We start from the raw sequence: 12005 nt of genomic DNA, 5'->3' as shown, positions 1-12005 counted from the left end.
ATAGAGCAAAATTTTTTCAACTTAATGACATCCAACTTGGCAATTATTTCTTTCATAAATCATACTTTTGATGTTGTATCTAAAAAATCACACCATACCAAGATCACCTAGATTTTCTCCTATGTTCTTCATCATCATTCATTTTTTACCTGGTGCTTAAGACAAAGGATGAATAAGGCAACAATGCCCTCAAGTATCTTAAATCACTGCTTAAGACGCTCAATCAAATAACCTTTAAGGTAGTGAATCTCAACTGAGAGAGAGCAGAGAAATAACAGTATCGTGTAAATCACAGTAGAACATACAGGCTTTGGAGTCAGACTGCCTGGATTCAAATCCCAATGCTGCCACTGACTAGCTGTATGTACTTATGTCTCAACTTTTTCCTCTGCAAAATGAGGAAAATATTTATGCCCACTTCACTTCACAGTACTATTATGAAGGTTAAACGACTTAACCCATGGGAAGTGTTTAACACAGTAGCTGTCACACTGTAAGTACACAACAAATGCTAGTACTTCTGGATTCTCCAAGATGGAGCTGAAGTAGTTTGTAAAAACATTCAAATTATCATTGCTATAAATTTTTAATCCTGATACTTCATTTTATTTTGGAACTTCAAAAGAAGACTACGGGCCAAGTGTGGCAGCTCATGCCTGTAATTCCTGCACTTTTGGAGGCCAAGGTGGGTGGATTGTTTGAGCCCAGGAGTTCGAGACCAGCCTAAGCAACATAGCAAAATCTCATCTCTATTTATAAAATAAATAATTTTTTAAAATTTAAAAATAATAAAAGAGATTAAGGTATAGTCTCATTCTCATATTCTCATAATCTCATTTATTAGAAATTGATTGTGATAATCTCTGATAAAGCAATGATTCAAAATTAATGAAGAGAAGCACGTGGAAAGTAGTAGACACCACCCAGAAGGAAAAGTGCAGCATTAAAATTTCCAGTTCGGCAGGTGGAGACTATCTGGTTTTTTAAAATACATAAATTTCTCATTTATAACAAAACAGTATTTAACTGAGACTTTCAATTCACTTAATATTTCAGTATCATATTATTGGTTTTCATTTGTGCTAATCTAACATAGGAAAAAGCTTTAAAAAATTTAAAATTATATCACAGAGTAAAAGATGGTTTATTTCACAGTGACTTCAATAAGAATCTATGTCAGTGAGTGTCAGCTAACAAAATAACCAAAACTTAATTCTACACTCTTTGCGTAATTTTTAGTGTAACTATAAAAAATTATACCTTGAAGAAGTATCAAAATTATTACTGTTAAAAGTATTTATAAAACAATTATGTGATATGAAAATGTACAAATAAAAAATTCCTTATTATTTATTTATTTATTTCGAGACAGGGTCTCGCTCTGTCAACTGGGCTGGAATGCAGTGGTACAATCACTGATCACTGTACCCTCAACCTCCCAGGCTCAAGCAATCCTCCCACCTGAGTCCCCTGAGTAGATGGGTCTACATGAGCACCCCACCACACCCAGCTAATTTTTCTATTTTTTATAGAGATGAAGTTTCGCCATGTTGCCCAAGCTGGTCTCGAACTCCTGGGCTCAAGCAATCTGGCCACCCCAGTGTCCCAAAGTGCTGGGATTACAGGCATGAGCCACTGTGACCAGCCAATTTCTTTATCTTAAAACTGTTTAAATTCTTTCAATCTGAAATTCAAACTAAATTCATTTTACACAAAAATAAAATAACATTTAAAAAAAAAAAAAAACAAACTATTACCTGATTCATTTATTCTTTAAAGTCAGGATGTCACTGTGTCGCTCAGGCTAGAGTGCAGTTACACAATTATAGCTCACTGCAGACTTGAACTCCTGGGCCCAAGTGATCCTCCTGCTTCAACCTCGTAAGTAGCTGGGACTACAGCTGTACACCACAGCATCCAGCTGACTTTCTCCCCCAGAGATCACAGGATCTCACTCTCTTGCCCAGGCTGATCGAAAACTCCTGGCCTCAGGAATCCTCCAGCCTCAGCTCCAGCCCCCATTGCTGGGGTTACAGGAGTGAGCCATTGCTCTTGGCCTGATTCATTTATAAGCCAAACAAATACACAGTGGAGTGCCTACCTCCAATATTAGATTGGCAAATTCATGAAGCCATGGATAACATTTATGATTTTATATCTAAAGCAATAACTTTTATAAAGATGCCTGGCAAGAGTTAACCGAGTGGTGTTTCTATTATGTAGTTCAGAAAATATATACATCTGTTTATCTCACTTTCAACGATTACCTTTAATTGTTTCCTCCACAACTTCTACCACACGGTCTATCTGTTGAACCTAAAAGAAAAAAAAAACAAACGATTAGACAAGTAATTTACACGGAGAAGCAAAATTTGTGTTCATCCTTATGGTTGAGTCAATATAACACATTTTCTAAGCACATTGATGCAGGTTTCCTTTAATGTATTTGGAGACATAAAAAATATTTTATATTAATAATTTGTGTTACAGTGAAGTATGAAATTATCACCCTCCTGTCCTCCAATGATAACTGAAGAAATCACATTGCATTTAAATAAACTGCCTGGAGTTGTTTTAGGATAGCCTATCGACACATACTCAACACATCCTGAGACAGCAACTTCAGTTTAATTAACACATGTCTTCTCACACAAAGCTTCAAGAAAAAAATGGCGTAAAATAACAACCTACACAGAAAGAGCAGGCTAGTATTAAGGAGATCTGTCCCAGATTCTATCTTTATTATTTTAATACTCAAAACCCTTTTAATGAATTTCTACAATGTGCTGGGTACTGTACTCAGGTCCATGAAATGCAAAGTCAAATAATACAGCTACTGTTCTATACACCAGAGACTAAGGAAGATTTCCCATGGGAAAACAGAGGAAAGGTAATAAAATCAGACCAAGTGATCCAGGAATGCTTCCTAGAGAACCAAGGGTGACTCCTGGGGTTATGATTAAACAGGATTATGATTGGAGAAGCCTACTGAGAATGAGAGAGCACGGCTAGAGTTTAAAAGGAAAATGAAAAAAGAAAAGTAATATTATGATTCACAAAGCTAAAAAAAGAATAAGTCAAAGTTGATTCTTCTTTAAAAGTCCTTAAATTACCATTGTTTTATTACAGAAGAAATATCACAAAAAAAGTCAAACAAAATAGAATATAACATGGAAGTTAGTTAAAGGAAATCATAACATCTTTCATCCTGTATTTCCACTCCTCAGATGAAACCACTAATAATAGTGTGATGAGCAGATACCATGAAATTTTCTGGCATCAAACATTTACATACAGGTCTGTTCTAGAGTTTTATCCTTTTTTTTTTTTACAAATGATAGTGTGTGTGTTTGTGTGTGTGTGTAAACAAATATATAAAATAGATATACAAAATAGACCAAGACCAGCTGGGGCAACACAGTGAGGTCCCGAGGTCTTTGGTGGGGGCTATACGTATGTATAAAATACACCTCTGCCTTGATGTTTTTACTATATATTGTCAGTCTATAGGTCTATTTCATTCCCTTTACTAGCTGCCTACTATCTCTCTGAATGGTTGCACCATGATGTGATGAATGCATCCATACCTCTATTGATGAAAGAATTTCTATTCTTTCATGATTGTACAATGCTGCAGTGAACTCAACTGAGACAAGAGGAACCTGTTTTAAAAACTTTATTAAAAATGTAATGGCTGGCTGGCCACAGTGGTTCATGCCTATAATTCCAGCACTTTGGGAGGCCTGGGCGGGGGGGCAGATCACTTGAGGTCAGGAGTTCGAGACCAGCCTTGCCAACATGGTGAAATCCTATCTCTATTAAAAATATAAAAATTAGCCAGGTGTAGTGGTGCATGCCTTACTCCCAGCTACTCAAGAGGCTGAAGCAGGAGAATAACTTGAACACAGGAGGTGGAAGTTGTAGTGAGCTGAGATCACGCCACTGCACTCAAGCCTGGGCAACACAGTGAGAAAAAAAAGAAGAAGAAAGAAAAGACAAGAGAAGACAGAGAAGAGAAGAGAAGAGAAGAGAAGAGAAGAGAAGAGAAGAGAAGAGAAGAGAAGAGAAAAGGTAATTCTCTTAAAAACATTCCTTTGGTCTCAGCATCTTACAGAAAATGAGGAAAGGCTTGTGAGAGCAGACCTGAACTCCATTCTACCTCTGATCACTTAGCCCAACGTGATGGCAGCAGCAACAATAATTACTAAGAAACTGCCAAAGGCATGTAAATCTCAGACAACATTAGGTTTTCAGCCCCCAACAAACCTACCTAACTGGAGATGCATCTATCAGGAAACAATGGAACCATTAGGCCCTGGTTTTATTATGAGAGCCCCGTTGGCTTCCATAGAGAATGTGATTGAAGAAGCCAGCAGAAGAAAGATTTCAAAGAGGAGGAAGTGACCAACAGTGTCAAACACTACAGAGACATAAGTATACAGACTAAAATGAATATGTTTGATTTAACAATACGGGAATCAAACTTAGGGAAAGCAGTGAGTTCAATAGTAATGAATTATACATAAGAAAATAGAGTTAATTTGACTACTCGTAGTAAAAAGCTGGGTAGAAAGGGAAGGAAAAGAAAGACTCTTGATGGCTAGAGAATATTGAATATATTATGTTTTGGATTAGGTTAGTACAAGTAACTATTTCTTTCTTTTTTTTTTTTGCAGTTTGAGCAGAGAAAGGCAGTAGGCAAGGAGTTGTAGACTGAAAAACAAGTGATGGAGCAATGATCTTCAGGAAGTAGGGATCAGGAAGTAGACCGAGCAAAATCTAAAACATGAATAGAGGATAAGTCAGAGTGAGAAAAGGGCCACATCTTCGTCTCCTGAAAGAAGAGGTTAGGGGTAAAGCATGGGAAAAGATGCTAGTACTCTTGTAGAGGTCAGGGAGGAGCTAAGCAGATTTCCACTTGTTGCCCTCAATTCTTCTCAGTGAAGTAAGCGGGAAGTTCATCTGCTAAGAGGTAGAAAGCATATCGTAAAATAATAACAGAATGAATGTTTACAAATACCTATTACAGACAACAAGAGACAGTGATGACTAGGAACACACAAAATTCACCAGACAATACTGGGATACCAGATGAAATCTGAGACCATGAATTTACAACAATAACTCCAAGTCCCAGCAGTTCTACAGTAGGAGCCAAAGAGACAAACAGATTGACCCAAGGTTTGTTAATACCACCATTTATTCACTCATCAATTATTAACCATCTAAATTATACCAGGATGGTTGAAGACTGATGAAACAACACTAACAGATTTGTGGAATGGACTAGAAAGAAAATGGAACAAGGAAAGTTAACTATGTATTTTAGATGAGAGGAAGTTTGGCAAATAGGTTAGACAGGGAAAGAAGTAGGGCCAGAAAAGAAGAAATGAAGTGGCTGGGTGTTGGAGAAAGAGAAAAATGAAAAAAAAAGGAAGGAGAAAAGAAAAAGGACAGAAAGTTATAACCAGAGTACAGACACAGGCATTTCATATTTCTGAAGAATAGTAAGGTCCAATATCTGGCAACGGGAATAGGTTGCTGAAACAAGATGTAGGTGATGACCACTGGAACTGATGTATGATGAAGTGAGAGGTGACAATGTTGCCAAGACGTTATATCCAGACACTCAGATTGCCAAAGATAATACAGACATGAATAAGATAAGAAAGAGTTGGTCAATTTTCCTACTGGATGTGGGTGAATAACCAAGATATCAATTAAGGATAGAAGACAGACAATAAAATGAATAAAATATAAGATAATTCAATGATGAAACCAGAAAGAAAAATATTTTCCTATGCAGTTAAAAATATAAAAGCTCAAAAGCACTGCATCTATTCTTATAGCACATGGACTGAATAAGAAGCCATATTTCTAGGGAAAAGTCAGAACATGCAGAGGAAGCAATCTGTTAAAAAGTTGAGGGTAAGCTAAAACTATAAAACTCTTAGAAGAAAACACAGTCATAAATCTACATGAACCTTAGATTAGACACTGATTTCTTAGATGTAATGCCAAAGCACAAACAACAAAAACAACAAACGAAAAAATAAATTGGATATCATCAAAATTCAAACCATTTCATACTTCAAAGGATAACATCAACAAAGTAACAGGACAACACAGAAAATGAGAGAAAACTTTTATAAATCACATATCTGGTAAGGAACTTATATCTAGAATTTATAAAGAACTTCTACAACTCAGTAATAAAAAGACAACCCAATTAAAAATGGGAAAATAATCTGAACAGACACTTTTCCAAGCAAAATATACTTATGGCCAATAAACATATGAAAAGATGCTCAACATCATTAGCCAACCAGGAAATGCAAATCAGAACCATAACGGAGGAATAGGGAGCTATTGCTTAATGGGTATAGAGTTTTAGTATGAGAAAACGGAAACATTCTAGAGATGGATAGTGGTGATGACACACAACAGTGTAAATGTACTCTGTGCCAGTTAAAAATGGTTACAGTGGTCAATTTTATTTTATGCATAGTTTACCAGTATTGGAAAAAACACAATGAGATACTACTTCACACCCAGTAGGATGGCTATCATCAAAAAGACAGGCAGGCCAGGTGCAGTTGCTCACACCTGTAATCCCAGCACTTTGGGAGGCCAATATGGGAAGATCACTTTAAGGCCAGGAGTTTGAGCCCAGCTTGGGCGACATAGCGAGATCCTGTCCCTACAAAAAAATTTTAAAAATTAGCTGGACACAGTGGTGCTCCTCTGTAGTCCCAACTACTTGAGAGGCTAAGGCGGAAAGACCGCTTGAACCCAGGAGTTCGAAATTACAGTGACCTATGATCACACCACTGCACTCCAGTGTAGGTGACAGAGTGAGACCCTGTCTCCTAAAATACACACGCACACGTACAGATAATGAGTGTTGGTGAAAATGTGGAGAAATGGGAACCTTCGTACATTGCTGATGGGAATGTAGTAAAATGATGCAGCCCTTTGGAAAATAAGCTGCCTGTTCCTCAAATGATTAAACATAGAGTTACCATATAATCTAGCAATGTCAATCCTAGTTATAACTCCAAGAAAAATGAAAACATGTCCATACAAAAACTTGTACACAAATGTTCATAATAGCATTATTCATAACAGGCAAAAAGTGAGAATGCAAGTATCCACTGACTGGTGAACAGATTAACAACATGTGGTATACGCATACAAAGAAATACAGCAATGCATCACTAAGACAGAATATGCTCTGAGAAATGTGTTATTAGGCCATCGCTTCATTGTGTGAACTTCAGACCGTACTTACACAAACCCAGACAGTACAGCCTGCTACTCAGCTAGGCTATATGGTACAGACTACTGCTCCTAGGCTACAAACCTGTACAGCCCTGCTACTGGACTGAATACTGCAGGCAGCTGCTACACAATGGTAAGAATCTAAACATATAAAAGGTACAGTAAAAATACTGTATTATAATCTAAAGAGACCACTGACTTATATACAATACATCGTTGATTAAAGTTATGCGGTGCCTGACCAGATTGCTAATCCATAAAAGGGAATGAAGTATAGTTACATGCTATAAATGCAAAGTGAAACAAACCAGACAAAAAGGTCACAATAGGAAATGTCCAAAATAAGAAAATCTACAGAGATAATGTCGGTTAGTGATTGTCTTTGGATGGGCAGAGGGAGAATGAAAGGCAGTACTAAGAAGTACCTGGGTTTTTTTTTTTTTTAAATGATGAAAATGTTCTAAATTGATGGTGGCAATGGTCATACAATTCTATGAATAAACGAAAATGCACTGAATTGTACACTTTAAATGGGTGAATTTCATGGTGTATGAATTATATCTCAGTAAAGTTGTTATTACCAAAAAGAAAAAAGAAGTTGAGAGTGGTCAAAGGTTCTAACATAAAGGCCATGAAAGTCAAGGAAAAACCAAGGAAATGTTACAGATTAAAGGAGACTGAAGAGACCTGACCTGAATGCTACTATGAATCTGAGATTTTTCATTTCCTATAAAGTACAATATTGAAACAATTGGCAATAACTGAATAAAGCTAATACATTAGCTTATAGTATTGTATTAATACTGATAATTGTACTATAGTGATTTAAGAGTGTGTCCTAGCTTTTGAAATATATGGGCATTTAGAAGTAAAGGGCATCATGTTTGCAACTCAGTTTCACAAGGATCGGGATGGGGGGAAAATGTGTACACATAAAGAGAATGAGAAAATGTGTTAAAATGTTAATATTTGGGGAATCTGGGTAAAGAGCATATAGGAACTCTATATTTTTACAACATTTCTGAGTGATATTATGCCAAAATGAAAAGTCTGAGAGAGAGAGAGAGAGAGAGTGTGTGTACATGTGTGCATGCACCTAGAAGAAACAAAGATGGCCCTGATGAAGACGGCGACCATGATGATCACACAGATTTTGCTTGAATGTATACAGCTGAAAATATATCCTCCAACTTAAAATAGTACTGATTACATTTGCTTTTAAGGCAGGAAGTGGGATATTGCCAACACATGATAATTTAAATCACTGGCTGGTGTGTGGGAACCCCAGGTCCTTAAAAAGAAAGGTCTGCCAAAACTGTAAAATAAAAAATAAAAAATAAAAATTTAAGTACTTGATTACAAACAGAAGAGAAGTTTATTAAATGATTTAAAGAAAATATTATGTCCATTTTGATTTCCAGTAAGGAAGACAATGGAGGAAGCAGTGGGGAAAAGGGAAAAAAGGGGAGACCAAGAGGAAAGGGAGAGAAGAGTCAGGGGAGGGGGAGTTACATGGAAGAGGAGGAAGTCAGGAGAAAAAAAAATGAAGGGTGGGAGGCACCAAAAGAAGAAAAAACAATCGGGAGCGAGAAAACAAACTCAAAATTCACATACAGTAATGAAGAATATATTGAACTCATTCTGGGAGAAAAGGAAAGTTGTTATTAATTAATACTATAAATTGAGGCCCTGAATACACAAGAGCTTATTCTCTAGCATGTAATTCAAATAAAATAAATAAAACAGTATCTTGTGTCCTTCAGGCACTTAGTTATAAATATACACACAAAAAAGACATGCAGTATGTTCTATTACTGACTCCATATGTTCTCAACAATGAAGAAAGGAGTTGGTGTATAAACAATTCATAAATAACATTAATGAGTCATTCTACTGCAGAAATTTAAAAAGAAACCCACAAAAATATTTTATTCAGCTATTATCAACTATGCCAAATTTATAACTAGACATGTATTGAAGAAACAAGCCTATACAATGGCATGCAAAGCAAATAAAAATGCTATTCTAAAGTATCCTAAATCACTCAGAGCAGTGCTGTCCGCAGGACCTTCTGCAGTGATGGAAATGTTTATATGCTGTGCCATCCACTATGATAGTCACTAGCCACATGTGGTTATTACAGACTTGAAATGTGGCTACTGTTACTGAGGAACTTAATTCATATTTAAATAGTCAAATGTGGCTACTGCAGCCACACTGAAAAGTGCAGCTTTAGGGAATGGCTAAGGGAGCTACCCAGTTTAAAACAGTAATTTGTTATGGCAGCCTTAGGAAACGAACATACATCTCAAACACAATTTTGCCAACTAGGCTTAAAAAAAAAAAAAAAAAAAGTCCACTCATTTGAAGCTGTCAGAGAACAAGCTGATATTGCTCTGCAGTGGAAGGCTCTGCTTTAGTATGCACTTGAAGTATTTTTTTCCTGAAAAACCAGCAGCTACATAAGTTAATGACTAGGAATAACACTGTGACAGCTAACATTTCTTGAACAATTACTCTGTTTCATGCTCTACACTGACACTTCATGTGCATTATCACACTTAATCCTCAAACACTACTAGGCAGGAGGAGATAGTACTGTTATTTCTTCTTTTCTTTCTTTCTTTCTTTTTTTTTTTTTTTGAGACAGAGTCTCACTCTGTTGCTCAGGCTGGAGTGCAGTGGTGTAATCTCGGCTCACTGCAACCTCCACTCCCCAGGTTCAAGCGATTCTCCTGCCCCAGCCTCCCAAGTAGCTGGGATTACAGGCGCATGCCACCACACCAAGCTAATTTTTGTATTTTTAGTAGAGATGGGGTTTCACCATGTTGGCCAGGCTGATCTCAAACTCTTAACTTCAAGTGATCCGCCCGCCTCAGCCTCCCAAAGTGCTAGGATTACAGGTGTGAGCCACCACGCCTGGCCGACAGTACTGTTATTTCTGAGGCTGAGAGAATTGAGGCACAAGGATATCAAACTAGAGTTTTGCCAATGATTCCTAGTAGATCTTGTCCAGGAATGGCAGATAGGTGGTCCACTTGATGAATCTCCCTTTTCCTATGCACATAGAGGTTACTATTAAATGATCATAAAATGCCATTCAACTGAACCTGAACTTTCAAGAGACTCAGACAACAACTATTTTCCCCAAACTCTCCCCTACAAATCACCATTGGTATAAATACATTCATTTTAAAAATATTTGTTAAACACTAACCATGAACTACAAAGTTCTAGTAACTGGGGACCTAATAGTGAAAAATACAATGTCCCTACTTTGGGAGCGCAAGGCTGGAGAATCACTTGAGCCCAGGAGTTTGAGACCAGCCTGGAAAACTACAGACACCATCTTTACAAAAATGAAAAAGTAGCCATGTGTGGTGGCATGTGCCTGTAGTCCCAGCTACTCGGGAGGCTGAGCTGGTAGGATCACTTGAGCCCAAGAAGTCAAGGCTGCAGTGTGACGTGATCACATCATTGCACTCCAGCCTGAGTGACAGGGTAAAACCCTGTCTTAAACAAACAAAAAATACAACATCCCTGCTTCATGGACCTTATATTCTAATTAAAGGAAAGAAACATGCAAATAATGGAAAACCTTCATTTGCTACAATGACAGACACTATGAAGAAATTAAAATCTGGGGCCAGGTGTGGTGGTTCATGCCTATAATCACGGCACTTTGGGAGACTGAGGTGGGAATATTGTTTGAGCCTAGGAGTTTGAACCCACCCTGGGTAACACAGCAAGACCCCATATTTAAAAAAAAAAAAAAAAAAAATGGAAAAGAAGAAAATCTGAGATTAGTGGTAGGAGGCAGAGAGCATAATTTTTCTACAGTGGTCCAATTAAACTTACTGAATAGGTAGCATTAATCCTGGGACCTGAACCACTGACAGAGGCATCGATGTGAACCTCTGGCAGAAGAGTAAGTACAAGGACTGAGAGGCTGAAATAACATAAATGGGTTGTGTGGTCAAAAGAAGACCAGCAATTAGGGACACAGTGGTAAGAGATGAGGTCACATAATGATGGTAGAAAGAATATGTGAGACCTTGCAGTTCATGCTATGTGGTTTAGATTTTATTCTATTTGCAAACAAAAGCCACTGGAGTGTTAATAGAATAATATTAACAACATTGCTCAGGTTAATTATATTAAATGTGAAAAACTGCTCTTTGTCCATATTTCTCTATTAGTTGGTATGACTCTTATTAAGCCTGCATGAATCTGTCTGGGGCTTTATTATCTCTTGATTTTATCCCAAGATACCTCAAATCTTTTCAGGAGTAAAAGAAGTTAATACATTATAGATATAGATATAAAAACATACATGCAAAGTACTTTCTTATTAGCTGTCTTAATTTTGATTGTACATAAATAAAAAGACAAACATGTCATTTTCATTCCAATTAAAAAATATCACAACCAAAACTTTAAAACTACCTGAAAACTCTACTCATCTATAAAAGGAAAAAAAGATATCAGGGTCCAGTTTCATTCTTTTGCATGTGGCTCTCCAGTTTTCCCAACACCATAAAGATACTATCCTTTCCCCAGTGTGTCTTCTTGGTGGGCTTGTTGAAAATTAGTTGAGTGCATACACTTGGTATGCTTGGATTTATCTCTAGGCTCTCTGTTCTGTTCCCATTAGTCTATGTGTCTGTTTTTACGCCAGTGCCATACTGTTTTGATTACTATAGGTTTGGGTTTTTTTGTTTTTT

At 37.0% G+C, this 12005-nt stretch overlaps 1 protein-coding gene across 1 annotated transcript in view; it reads right to left on the bottom strand.

The window, feature by feature from the left end:
* Positions 1 to 12005, bottom strand: part of CDKAL1 (CDKAL1 threonylcarbamoyladenosine tRNA methylthiotransferase) — a 705645-nt gene that overhangs the window by 473248 nt on the left and 220392 nt on the right. Inside the window, exon 7 of the mRNA XM_007973575.3 lies at positions 2268 to 2316. Coding sequence (XP_007971766.3) covers positions 2268 to 2316 — 49 coding nt within the window. The remainder of the gene's footprint in view (positions 1 to 2267; positions 2317 to 12005) is intronic.

The sequence above is a fragment of the Chlorocebus sabaeus genome, chromosome 17, assembly GCF_047675955.1.
Source record: "Chlorocebus sabaeus isolate Y175 chromosome 17, mChlSab1.0.hap1, whole genome shotgun sequence".
NCBI classification, from domain to species: Eukaryota; Metazoa; Chordata; class Mammalia; order Primates; family Cercopithecidae; genus Chlorocebus; species Chlorocebus sabaeus.
The sequence above is the reverse complement of the archived record's forward strand: the minus strand, read 5'-3'. Positions and strand labels throughout refer to the sequence as shown.